The sequence below is a fragment of the Trachurus japonicus genome, chromosome 24 (genome assembly GCF_045865225.1).
Source record: "Trachurus japonicus isolate A0001 chromosome 24, Traja_1.0".
Taxonomy (NCBI): Eukaryota; Metazoa; Chordata; class Actinopteri; order Carangiformes; family Carangidae; genus Trachurus; species Trachurus japonicus.
The window spans coordinates 23,155,550-23,168,261 of record NC_140930.1 but is presented as its reverse complement, the minus strand read 5'-3'; the positions used below and the strand labels follow the sequence as shown (position 1 = coordinate 23,168,261).

Sequence of the window (12,712 nt, the reverse complement as noted above, 5' to 3'; positions counted from 1 at the left end):
TATGTTTCAGCTTTAGCATCAGCCCTTTTCAACATTTCTTCAGCAGTTTCTTCAGCTAATTCATCATTGTTTCAATATTTTTTTCAGCTCATTCAGCATTGCTTCAGCAATTGCATTCAGCTGCTTTCAGCATTCACACAATTTCCATTCTTGGAAATACTTTTTCTAGTCATAATTACATGCATTATTTGAAGTTGTATGCATTTGCCATGCACACATTTGGTTGTTCTCTCTGAAATCTAGCTTACAACTTTGTCTACACAAGAAGGAATTACTTTTTCTACTCATTCTTGTGCCTTGTGATAAACAATGGATCTGACAGACCTTGGTTTCCCATCCAACCAGTAAATCTGTCATCAGTTACACTTGAGCTGGAGCTGCTGCTATGTGTTTTTGCCTGGGTGCCATCTGGTGGTCAAAAGCTGAACAGAGCTGATATCCTGGAGGAGTGTAATACTGTAACAAATTCACTGCTCAAAACACTGGTCCAATCTTATTTAATTGGTTCAACAAGATGAGTAGGAACATTGTCAGTAGGTCAATACATCAGAGACATTTACATCATACATGTGATAACTGCAGCTAAATCAACAAACAAAACAGGCAGGTGATGTTTAGTTAGAATGAATGAATCCCCTCTGGTCCAAACTTCAGGGGACAAATACAACATTCACTGTTAAATGGTCAAACACATAGAACAAATACAAAGACCGGCTTCACTCAGATTGGTGACTGAGAAAATTTCTCACCTTATCTGACCCACATGACCTGCCACCTTCACTCTGCTCACACACCAGACTAGACACAAACAGAGAAAACACACACAGACCAGACAACACAACAGTAGACAGAACATAAAATGACAGATTGCTGCTCAGGACATAACCCGAACCACACACAGGTTTGACAACATGATACTTTACTGTACACTGGACTCTGTACTGGACACATACACACACATCAGGAACACAGAAATAAGCACCACAAGTGGTGATGACAAACATCAGAATCAAATTAGACATGTAGTGAAAATAAATGTAATGAAATCCTACAGGGATAGTTTTCCAGAACCATTCCCTCTGAGCAGTAGCCTACCACCTGTCACTTATATCTAAGTGAGGCTGTCACAGGAAGATATGCAGTGGCTTGAAAATAAAACTTAAAACACAATAACTTGGGCTTGTTCTCTTCATACAGCACAGTATTCATCTGAAACAGACGCAATGGCAGAGGATCATCAGGTGGCAGAGCAGAGGAGTCTCCAACAGATGAAGAGTAAAATCAATGGGTTTTAAAAGAAGCAGTTTAGTACCAGTCTATGCCAGAGACTCTTTTCTAGTCATCTGGGCTCATAGCACCAGACTGTGTTAGTGTTGAGTTACAGGATTCTTCATCCTCATCCTCCAACAGACTCTACTTCGAATACTTCAGGGCCAGCTGATTGGGAAAAATAAATACACATTCAGATATATGCAACATTATGTTTATTGATAATTTCACCTATAAAAGGGGTGTTGGTTATATATAGTTGTGTATTTATGTCACCTTGTGGGCGTTGTCTGCAAACTGCTGAGCTTTGCGCATCAGCTCCACAGTCTTGTCCTCAGCATGAGTCAGTTTGTCTCCACGCTCCCCCAGAGCCACATTCACCCTATGGACAACATTACTCACAGCGCTCCCTGTGAAATGCTGACCTATTCATATACACAAAAAAGTATATACATATTTACATGGGAATGTATGAGAAACATAGATCAGCATTAATACCAGAGATGGACAGAGTACTCGACCCCAGTACTTGAGTAAGAGTACAAATACTACTGGTCAAAATTTACTCCGTTATAAGTAAAAGTAGCTCAGTCGACATGTTACTCGAGTAAGAGTAAAAAAGTTCTTGCTTTTAAAGGTACTTAAGTATCCAAATTACTTTAAGTAAGTAAAGTAAGAGTAAATTTCTTATTTTTCACATCAATGAATTACTATAATTTTCTCTAAATGAATTTAAGGAGCTTTTAACTCTTGTTTCTCAGAATTAACTCTTTGAAACCATTTTAAGATGTGCTGCTTTTAGTGGTTAGGGTTTCCTTCTTTGACAAACACAGCCTGAAAAAAAAAAAAAAAAAAAAAAAAGAGCAGACCTGAAAGTAACGAGTACTTTTCAGCCTTCCTAGAAATTAACTTGAGTAAAAGTAAAAATATTTGTCTTGGAAATGTATTCAAGTAAGAGTAATAGTACCATATAAAAGTAAAAAGTATAAAAGTATAAAAGTACCAAAGAAATCTAATACTCAAGTAAAGTACAAATCCTCTGGATATGTACTTAAGTACAGTACTCAAGTAAATTTACTCCGTTACGGCCCACCACTGATTAATAATCTTAATCTAGGGATAGGTCAACATCCACAGTGGTCCCACATGTACTTGCCCCCCCGCCCCCCCTCATTTACTGAGACACTGATGACACCTTTCACAGCTGATGACAAGTCACAAACACAGAGAGATGTCACCCATCCAAGTGTCAAAGTGATTGGATGAAGCATGACACCGTAGTCAGCTGTCGGATCAATGACACCACACCAACAGGTCGACTGAGGTTAAGCTTGAATGTGTTGTTGGACTTGGTGCTTGGCTGCAGCCTGGCACGTCTCCCATGCGTTACACTGGCCTTGTCAGTGGGTTCAATGGGGCGCCGCGCTCCCTCTCTCTGTCTCAGGGCCTTCAGCTTCATAAAGACCGGCTATTGTATCCACCTCCCCGAAATACACAAAGTGTCCTCTCACTGGACCGCTACGCCACAGAGAGGCCTTTCTGCTACAGCAGAGAGGTGCACCACAGTGAGGACAATAGACAAAAAGACAGAGACGAAAATCACACACTAGCCCAGGATCATGTGACCTGACCAGACAACATGGTTTCTGGCAGGGAAGGTGAGAAGAAAACCTGAGACAGGAAGTCTCTTGATTCAATATCCTTGAGAAGGTCTAAGTAGAGCTTGTCCTCCTCTCTCTCTGATCTCTCTCCTGCCTAAATACTTTTCACAGTTTGACTGACTGACTGATTGATTGATTGACTGACTGATTGGGACTCCGGATGGAAATTAGCATTGATGCTACAATCCGGCACATTTACATGTTTTTTATATGTACATTGATGTGCACTGTCCCATCCAAAGAAACAAATAAAGTCAAGTGATTGATTGATTGATTGATTGACTGACTGATTGACACTGATATTGTGCTGAGCTGATACTAACCGATGAATAATTTGCATAGAAAAATCACATCAGCTGGCCATCAGTTTATCCAGCACTGGGAATGAAAAACAACAGTGACAAAGTTACAGAGTTGATGATGTGTTCAGGGACCAATGTCAGCAAGGCTGTGACTGTTGGAACCATTAGGAAGCAAATTTGTGTATCAACATTCACATCCCTTAGAGTTGCATTAAGAAGGGGGTCTTTTCACAATACAGACATCAACCTCAAACTATTTCAGAGAGCACATTGTTGTGACAGAAACAGTCGATTAAAGCTTAGGACTCAATGGTGGGGAAACAGAGCCCACCTCCACAACCCATTGCCCATGGATGTTCCTGCTTCCCCCCACGTGCAGCAGTGATAGTGATACTTGGTACCTTACACACACTGCAAAAACTCAAAATCATTCGAAGAATATTTGTCTTATTTCTTGTCGAAATGTCTAATTTCTAGTCAAAACTAATCTCTTTCCACTTAAAATAAGACTCATCACCTAAAAAATGGACTTGTTTTTAGATAATTTTCACTTGTTTCAAACACATTTTCATTTGAAATAAGTAGAAAAATCTGCCAGTGAAAGCAAGTTCTTTGTGCTTATAATAAGAAAGAAAAACTTGCTCCACTATCAGATTATTTTAAGTGAAAATCTGCTTTAAAGAAGTAAAAAGTGTCTAAAAACAAATTACTTTTTAATGTGATGAGTCTTATTTTAAGATCAATGAGATTTGTTTTGACTGGAAATAAGAGACATATTCTTGGTAAGATTTTGAGTTTTTGCAGCGCAGGCCAGGGTCATGTCTTTCAACAAAGTTATGACAAGAAGCTGAGGCTATTTTTTTTTTTAGCTTCCTGTCCCAGTGACCCTCTCAAAAGTTTAAAATAGACACTATAACAATTTAAGTGTATTTGTTTCCAGGGTGACCTGATGGGCCGACACCATACAGGTGTATGTATGTACTCCATCAAATGGAGGGAGTCTCAGAGTTTTGATTCCAAGCAGTTGTAGCCATTGTTTCCAACACCAATATACAGGAGTTCAGCCACATTATTAAAACTGGGCAACATGTGAAAGAGAGCAGAGGCCACAGTGGGTCAAAAAACCCTTAATCCTATATTTCCCAACAGTTTAGTTTAATCCAACCTCACAATTACATCACTGGCTATCATCCCTGATTTTACTAGGAAACATGATCAGCAAACATACCTGTTGGGCGCCGTTGGTTTGCAACTATCATCTTCCTCATACGATTCAAGAAGGCCTTGCAGCGATAGATCACCAGATTCATGGTGCGGGCATCTGAAAAAAAGATAGCTTGTTACAAGTAGCCTACATTCACACATGCACTAAACATCAGTCAAGGACATCAGTTATACGTACCTGCTGTGAGTTTGGACTGACAGTTAATGAATTCAGTCTGTTTAGGAGGAGCGTAGCTCTTCCGTCGGGCCTGCAGGGTTCTGGATCCAGGGCCTGGTGAGGAGGCACTGGGACCAGCTCCAGTGTCACGGTGAGAACCATGACTCAGCCTCCCCTGGGGGCTCTGCTTCACCAGCTTTCCAGCCTTGTCCAGAGGCCCGGCTTTACCATCCCAGTAGGTCTGGCAGGCATGGTACAGAATATGGATAAAGATACACTTCTCTGCCGATGAGCTGGCCACCCACTGATCCACAGAATTATCAAACACCAGGTCAAACTCGGGGCAGTCCTGGAAGGGCAGAGTGTACAGACATACTGACATGGCAGCAACACATCATTTTTGTAGATTTGTCAGCTTTCATGATGCCAATCTCCAATTCTGCTACATCCCAAAGCTGTTCTACTCGATTCAGGTCTAGATTGGACAGGCTAATGGCGTTCACTTCACTCATTGTTGGTGAAACCAGTCTGTGATGTGAAGCATTAGTCTGCTGGATCGATCTGTTATAAGATGATAAACTGTATCCATGAACATGGTCAGCAACAATATTCAGACTATGACATACAGACCATGATTGATTAGTATTAAGCAGACATTCCCACACCATAATACCACCAGCACTAGCCTAAACTGTTAACACAAGTGAGGTTGAGTCAAACCCAGATTCTGTCAGGTTGGTGAATCTGTATCCACTACAGCCTCTTTTTATATTTTGGTGACAGGAAGTGGAACCTGACATGGTCAGCACAGTTGATGAGTGACCACAGCCTTGTCAGCTCCAACCAGTCTGTCCATTCTCCTCTAACCTCTGTTATCAACACAGAGCTGCTGTCACAGTCAAATCACATTGTCCCTCATTTTCTGAAGCTGAAGGAGTGGACGCAAGACTAAGCAAGCACACAATAGTCCTAATCAAGTGCTTGCAAGGTTATGTATGTGGATTCATAAATGTGCTGCTCACCTTGTTGGGATTGATGCCGTTCACCTGCTTGAGCTTCTCCACTGTCCACTGAGACCTCTTTGTAAAGGAGGAGGAGCCACCAAACTGCTTTACTTTTGTGACAAGGAGCTGATGTGGTCTGGTGTTGGTCACTATAAAGAGGTCATATACAAAAACTAGATTACTTTACTAGATTTACAACAATATTAGTGACATTTGTCATCTTTACTTTTTATATAGGAAAATATGTCATGTATTCACAATGAAACAATCTGAAAATGAAACCAGCATTTGACATTTAGGTCTTACACTGGGGACTTCTCTCACTAACCCCAAACTCTGAGTGGAGAGATGGGAAACTCAACGTTCTGAAAACTGAGCTTTCAGTGCCAGAACAGCTGATTTCTTAACTTCATGGGGAATATGAAAAGCCATTTTCAGTTGAGCTCTGAGGGAATTTCAATTTCAATTTCATTTTCAATTTCAATTTCAATTCAATAAGCATCAAGGTTGTTGAAGCTGAGTTTTAATTTTCAAATGTCTACATGTGAAAAATCTTGTTCAACAGCATCAGTGATTTGTAGTAAATTAATATACAGTAACTGAAACAGATTCAGACTATCTGCAGCCTTCATTGAAATGTTCACTTTCAAACTACATCCAGTACATATTCAAATGTTTTAAGTGTTTTTAGCTGCACTTGGGTCACCTTTGCTCAGAAACATCATATCTACAGAAAAATACTGGGGGGCATTTGCTCTCAGGACTTTCTGGTTTAGATTTTGATTAGGAATTTACCATGATGATCCTATATCGTAGCCACCTTACTTTGACCTATGATACTTTTCAGCAGAAAAGATTGTGTCATTAAAAGCTAGAACCACTGTCTACGTTAAACTTGCAGCAACCATCTACTGACAGATGTTCTTGTTCCACTCTTCAGCAGTGAATTAGCAGTAGCATAATAACATAGGTTCTCCACCAGTGAAACAAAACTATGTGTCACCAGCTACAGTCCAAGAGAGTGGAGTGTCTGTCAGTCTGTGGGTCGACACCTGCCTCCTGTAACTTAGCTGGGTCTATCCAGTCAGCAGTGACTGAACCTTCAAATCAAAACACCTAGCCTACTCATAGCAACTTGTAGATAACTATCAGCACTGTCCAAACCAATACTCAATATGAAATAAACTAAGTGACGTCGGTTGTTAGCACACAAAAGATAGCATTATGGGTGAAGAATAATGCCAAGCAAACAAGCACTTGAAAAAAGTGTTCAAGTGACACAAAGATATGAAGTACAATGGCGAGGATTCGTACAATAAAATCAAAGTTAAAACAGCAGGCTGATTAGTACATGGATTGTGACTGTAATGTGATTTTTTTTGTTTGTTTTTTTGCCAGATGGACCCTAGTTTAGATAAAGGTCATAATTTGGGTTAACGAGACCTTTTCACAATGGTCACCACATACAGGCCTGTTCCATATCTGAGGACTGAACCTCCTTTCATTTGCTCCATTCGTGTAGCTACATCACAGACTGTGAGTCCTTCAACAATGTTCCCCAGATACATGGTCTATCTATGCGGTCAGATTGTACCTGACACACAGATGAATGTGACATAGTCTCCTTTGGCTCCAGTCAGGAAGGACATCCTCTTCCTCTTCCTCCTCTGCACCTCCACTGCCACCAGCAGCCGCTCATTACAAGGGACAAAGACCTCTTTGTTGATGGCAGACTGAATGTTCATTGTGGTCCTGAGACCTACAGGTGATGGATAGACACGACTGTGCTTGTTAAGACAGTGAACCAATGTCCATTGAGCATGGATGTGCAGCGCTCTGCACATTATCTGAGGGTTCAAACAACATTACATTGTAATTATATAGTGCCATGAGACAGCTATTGATATGATTTTCGTTTTTTGAATTCCCATGGCATTTTCTGGTATAAAGTCTCAGAAAATAAATCCACTCTTATTTGATCATTCATTAATGGAGTCATTTCGTCAAACACAGACACCAATGTTACTCCACTATGAGTTTGAGCTGCTGTTTGGAATAAAAGCGCTTGATGTTTGGTGACAAAGACATATCTATGCTGACCACAGCATCTGACATGAATGTTACAGTAAATACAAGTGAAATCAAAGCTCAGTCAATGTCTTTGATTTGGTCACTTAGTCATACAACCTTAAGTTTATTTTTTTTTAAATGGGAATTGGGAATTTTAACAGCAAAGCAGCTACAGATGTTACTGCTGGTTAACACGTCCCCTTAGTGGACCATGTTTCACTAGTACCGTATTGTGAGGCCAGAGAAAAGGACAGAAGAAAAGATAAATAAAGTACTGAAACCAGCTGAAGCTATACTTGATGTTGTCCCGACCGATACAATGGCTAGACGTAGTCCTTTTTAGCCTTGGTAGAGGATTTACAGCTAATGCTATCACAGTTTAAATCAACCAAAAACTTTTCATTTCCAGTGCATGATTGTCTTTCTGCAGGTGGGTTTGAGATAAGCCTACCTGGTCTTGTCATCTTCTCCACCCAAATGCTGGACTCTTCACTCCCACGATGGTTTCTAGTACGGCGAGATTGTCTCCATAGGTCAAACATAAAATAAATAGTAGTACCAGTGTAATTTATACCCAGGCAGACCCAGCAGAGAGCCTTGCTCTGAAGGCACAAATTAACCACAGTCCATCCTATTTCAAGAGACTGACAGGCACGTGGTGAGATGCTGAATGTCAGAGAACAGTCACCAGCTGTCTTTTGGACACACACACACACACACACACACACACACACACACACACACACACACGCCCTGGTGGTGAATGTGTATTATTCTTCTACAGAGACCCACATTTCTTACAAATACTATATTATGGAAAACAACAACAAAAACTAAAAAGAAACAGAAAAAACTATTAACTAAGCTATTTTTTATCTTCTTATGTCTTGTCAGTCAACGCCATTCAATCTGTCATTTAGAATTTGTGTCACTGGTGATGGATAAGAAATCAGGAAACATGACTGACTATGTTCAATGACAGATGATGAGAGACAGATTTGATTTGATTCAGAAAATTAACTTTTTCTAGGAGTGTGGTGAATGCTGTAACTCCACAGCAATGTGCAAGCTTGAATTATACCAGGAACAATTGAATTCAGTCTGCTGCCTGTGACGACTACTGCCATGTTTTATCACAAAAACGTGGTTCGATACAAATCTAGTCAATAGGAAAGGGAAGTGCGTCATCAAATCAGAGGAGCACGGAGTCTTCACAATCACTTCCTGTCACTGTAGTGAGCACATACACTGCCTGTCCAACAAAAAAAGTCACACACTCTAATATTTCGTTGGACTGCCTTTAGCTGTGATTACGGCATGCATTTGCTGTGGCATCATTTCAATAAGCTTCTGCAATGTCACAACATTTATTTCCGCCCAGATTTGCATTAATTTTTCAAAGATTCTCAGTGGGGTTCAAGTCTGGACTGAATGGTCACATTGGACCATGTTTCTTCATTGAAGAAGATGTTTCCCCACTCTCCTTCCAGGTTTTAATAATTCGTTGGACAGTTCTTAACCCAATTTTAGTCTCAGCAATCCCAGATGTTTTATTTGCTTGATGCATGTCAATAAGTTGACCCTTCTGAAACAGATTGACATCCTTTCCATAACCACAGGATGTGTCTTTCAACATGGTTGTTTAAGAAATGAGACTGCATTAAGTTTTTCCAGCTGAAACATAATCATGCAGTAATTATCCAATTGGAGGCTCTTATCTATTAGCTTAGTTAAATCCAAGTGACTATTTTTTGGGACTGGCATTGTATTTACAACTTATCTTGGTGCAAAAGTAGTAGAAGTGCTCCCTGCATTGATGTGAATGGAGCTTCATTCAGGATTCAGGAGTATCCTCCTGCAGCTCCTCTGGTCCGTGTGTGTGTGTGTGTGTGTGTGTGTGTGTGTGTGTGTGTGTGTGGTGGCAGAGGTGAAGTGTGAACAGATAACTTGAAAGTGACCTGAGTTGATGTGACCTATATACAGTATGAAATAAAGAACTGATCCTATAAAGAGAGAATAAGTAAAGGGATGCCAACACTTCACTCTCACTTTACAGCAGAAGGAAAACTAGTACTTAGTACTTAATACTGAGCTCAGACACCATTGTTAACCAGTACAGCTTCATAAAGGAGCCTCCAGGGTGAATCAGTGATCAGACTGAATGAACGAGGACCAGAAGTGGCTTTGTGGAGGCACAAATCTCATTTATTTTAATGAAAAACCAAAGTCCTTTGAAGGAAAAGCACCACATCATCCAAGAAAGAATATAACAGAGTGGAATAGAAGCATGGCAAACAACTGACAGTGCAAAACACACACACATAAAGGAACAGGAAAACAACAACAGAATGGCACCGTGTAAAGTAAACAGGACGCTGTCGTGTCAGTCACTTTTCAAATGGTTGACTGCCAAACACATGCTGCATCAAAGAGGATCCAACAGGACCACCTCAGTCCTCTCCAGACCACCCTTTATGTTGTAGAGATATGGCACAGGTGATGGTGGGCCTGAGGTGGTCCAGTCTACCAGGACACAGAAACCAGGGCAGGACCAGGCCGAAGTATCAGTTATTCTAGTGGTTTGTAATGAAATCTTTTAGTACCTTCCATCTAGCTTCTTGTGCACTTTCATATGAGCAGTCATTACTGACATTTTCTGTTTCATTTTCACACAGTCATCATTCACCCAACAGTACAAATCAGAGCAAATCTGTTGATGGGTCATCAAACCATGTGGAGGATGCAAACATCACATATCTGACCTCACACATACACACACATTTGTACCTCAGTGTCATTATTGCAAAATCTTTGATAACGCACGTATATGAGCTCATGCTGGTTCATCATGATTCACCTGATATTTAACTTCTTTTAAGTGTAAAAAAAAACTCATGAAAGACAGGAAAAGACATGACAGAAAACAAAAGGTCGGATCAGAGGAGCAGCCCTGGAATCAAAAACCACTTTGAGATGAGAGTTAAGGCTGCTCCTCATCTGCAGGAATGTGACTGTCTCTGTGTCTCAAGGCTCTACCTCTTAAAGACTCACATCGACTGAAGGAGAACATGAGGGTGAACAGATTCAGTCATGGCAGGTGTGAAGGGAGCTCCATGTCTCAGTCACAATAAAACAAAGCCCATCTATATATACTGTACATCGCTCATATCCACATCATGCTTTGTCTGAGTCAAAGCATGTTTTTTAGTGCCTTCAAAAGGAAATGTGAAACAATGGTTCTCTGATGGCAGCTTGCTGTCATGGATACCCAGATGCCCCACAACCACAGGCTGTTGGCAGCTCAAACAAAACACCACAACACAACCACACAGGTTGAGATGGGACTATCGGCTCCATGAGGTGATGTGGCTCTGGACAGGAAGTCATCACTTGCTTAACCCTCCTGTTGTCCACCTGGGTCAAGGAAGGAAGACAGGAAGGACAAAGGGAAAGAAGGAAGGAGGGGGGGAAGGGAAAAAGGAAGGAAAGAGAGAGGGATGGAGCGAACAGATTGCATCAAAAAGGAAAGAAGGGGAAAAGGATTGTGGAAAGAGGGAAGGAAAAAAGGAAGGAAAGATAGATGGAGGGAGGGAACATATTGGGTCAAAAAGGAAGGAAGGAAGGAAGGAAGGGGAAAAGATTGTGGAAAGACGGAAGGAAAAAAGAAAGGAAAGATAGATGGAGGGAGGGAACAGATTGGGTCAAGGAAGGAAGAAGGGAAAGAAGGGAGAAAAGAAGGAAGGGAAGAAGGAAGGAAAGAAAGATGGAGGGTCAATTGGATCAAAAGAGGAAGGAAGAAGAAGTAAGGACGAGGGGAAGAAAGGAAGGAAGGAAGGAAAGATAAATGGAGAGAGGGAACAGATTGGGTCAAAAAGGAAGGAAGGAAGGGGAAAATGATTGTGGAAAGAAGGAAGGAAAAAAGGAAGGAAAGATAGATGGAGGGAACAGATTCGTTCAAGGAAGGAAGAAGGGAAAGAAGGGAGAAAAGAAGGAAGGAAAGAAAGATGGAGGGTCAATTGGATCAAAAGCGGAAGGAAGGAAGGAAGGAAGGAAGGAAGGAAGGAAGGAAGGAAGGAAGGAAGGAAGGAAGGAAGGAAGGAAGGAAGGAAGGAAGGAAAAAGGATTGTGGAAAAAGGAAGAGAGAAAGGAAGGAAAGAAGGAAGGATGGAGGAAGGGAACAGATTGGGTCAATTTGACCCAGCAGGACAACAGGAGGGTTAAGTGACCTCTGTATTGCAAATGTCTAGTAGCTTATTAATAAAACTGTAATGCTACAGCCACAGCCTGGAGTGATAAATAAGCTTACATGCATTTGAAAAGTGATGTGGGTAATTAGGGAACAGCAGTACATGCACTGCAGTAACCAGGTGAAGGTACGGCTCCACAGCGCTGAGCTGAGAGCCTGGTGATCACATGACTGATCTGACTTCATGCTACTTTAACTCAGAGATCAACTTTTTCTGCAGAGCCATTATACAGTAGCAGGGGCGCGCCACTAAACATTTTGTGAGGGATCTTTAAAAATGTTTAAAAGAATGAAAAACCCTTGTAGCAATGAAGAAATCAAACTGCCTGACATTTAATATTGAGAATTCCATCCTTGGTGACAGTCACAGGACCAATCATTTCATTCAGGCCGAATGCATACCTGTCTGTCAACAGTGTACCTCTGGCTTACCTGTGAGTAGTAAGAAGTAAGAACAAGAAGAAGCAGAAGAGGGAGAAGTAGAAGAAGAGGAAAAGGAGGAAGGAGAAGAAGAAAAACAACAAGAATAAATGGTCTGCTTGAAGAATTTCAGTCATTAATTTAGAGTTCATCATAGCACAGAAACAGCTCTGGTTATGGTGACTAATGATCTCCTCAGACAGGGCTTAGCACTGTAGCAAACCTCACAAGTGTCTAAAAACAGAAACCTGCAGATGACCAGCACATTTCTACTTGTTAACTCAGACAAAACTGGAGTTATTGTAGTTGACATTAAATACCTAAGACATTATCTGATGATATACTCACTCTGGATGACA

The 12,712-nt window shown here is 41.0% G+C and overlaps 1 protein-coding gene across 3 annotated transcripts; it reads right to left on the bottom strand.

The window, feature by feature from the left end:
• Positions 1-480: 480 nt before the first annotated feature.
• Positions 481-8,357, bottom strand: stxbp6l (syntaxin binding protein 6 (amisyn), like). 3 transcript variants are annotated; one of them, XM_085771096.1, is made up of 7 exons: positions 8,139-8,357; positions 7,212-7,376; positions 5,636-5,766; positions 4,635-4,962; positions 4,461-4,553; positions 1,546-1,694; positions 481-1,437 (listed from the first exon to the last, which is right to left on the bottom strand). In XM_085771096.1, the coding sequence occupies exons 1-7, from the start codon at positions 8,227-8,229 to the stop codon at positions 1,414-1,416; spliced, it is 981 nt and encodes a 326-aa protein (XP_085627222.1). In that variant the 5' UTR covers positions 8,230-8,357; the 3' UTR covers positions 481-1,413. The 3 variants fall into 3 exon arrangements, with proteins under 3 accessions (XP_085627222.1, XP_085627223.1, XP_085627224.1); XM_085771097.1 differs by having other exon boundaries at positions 7,212-7,399; positions 8,139-8,280; XM_085771098.1 differs by lacking the exon at positions 7,212-7,376 and having other exon boundaries at positions 8,139-8,337.
• Between the last annotated feature and the right edge of the window lie 4,355 nt (positions 8,358-12,712).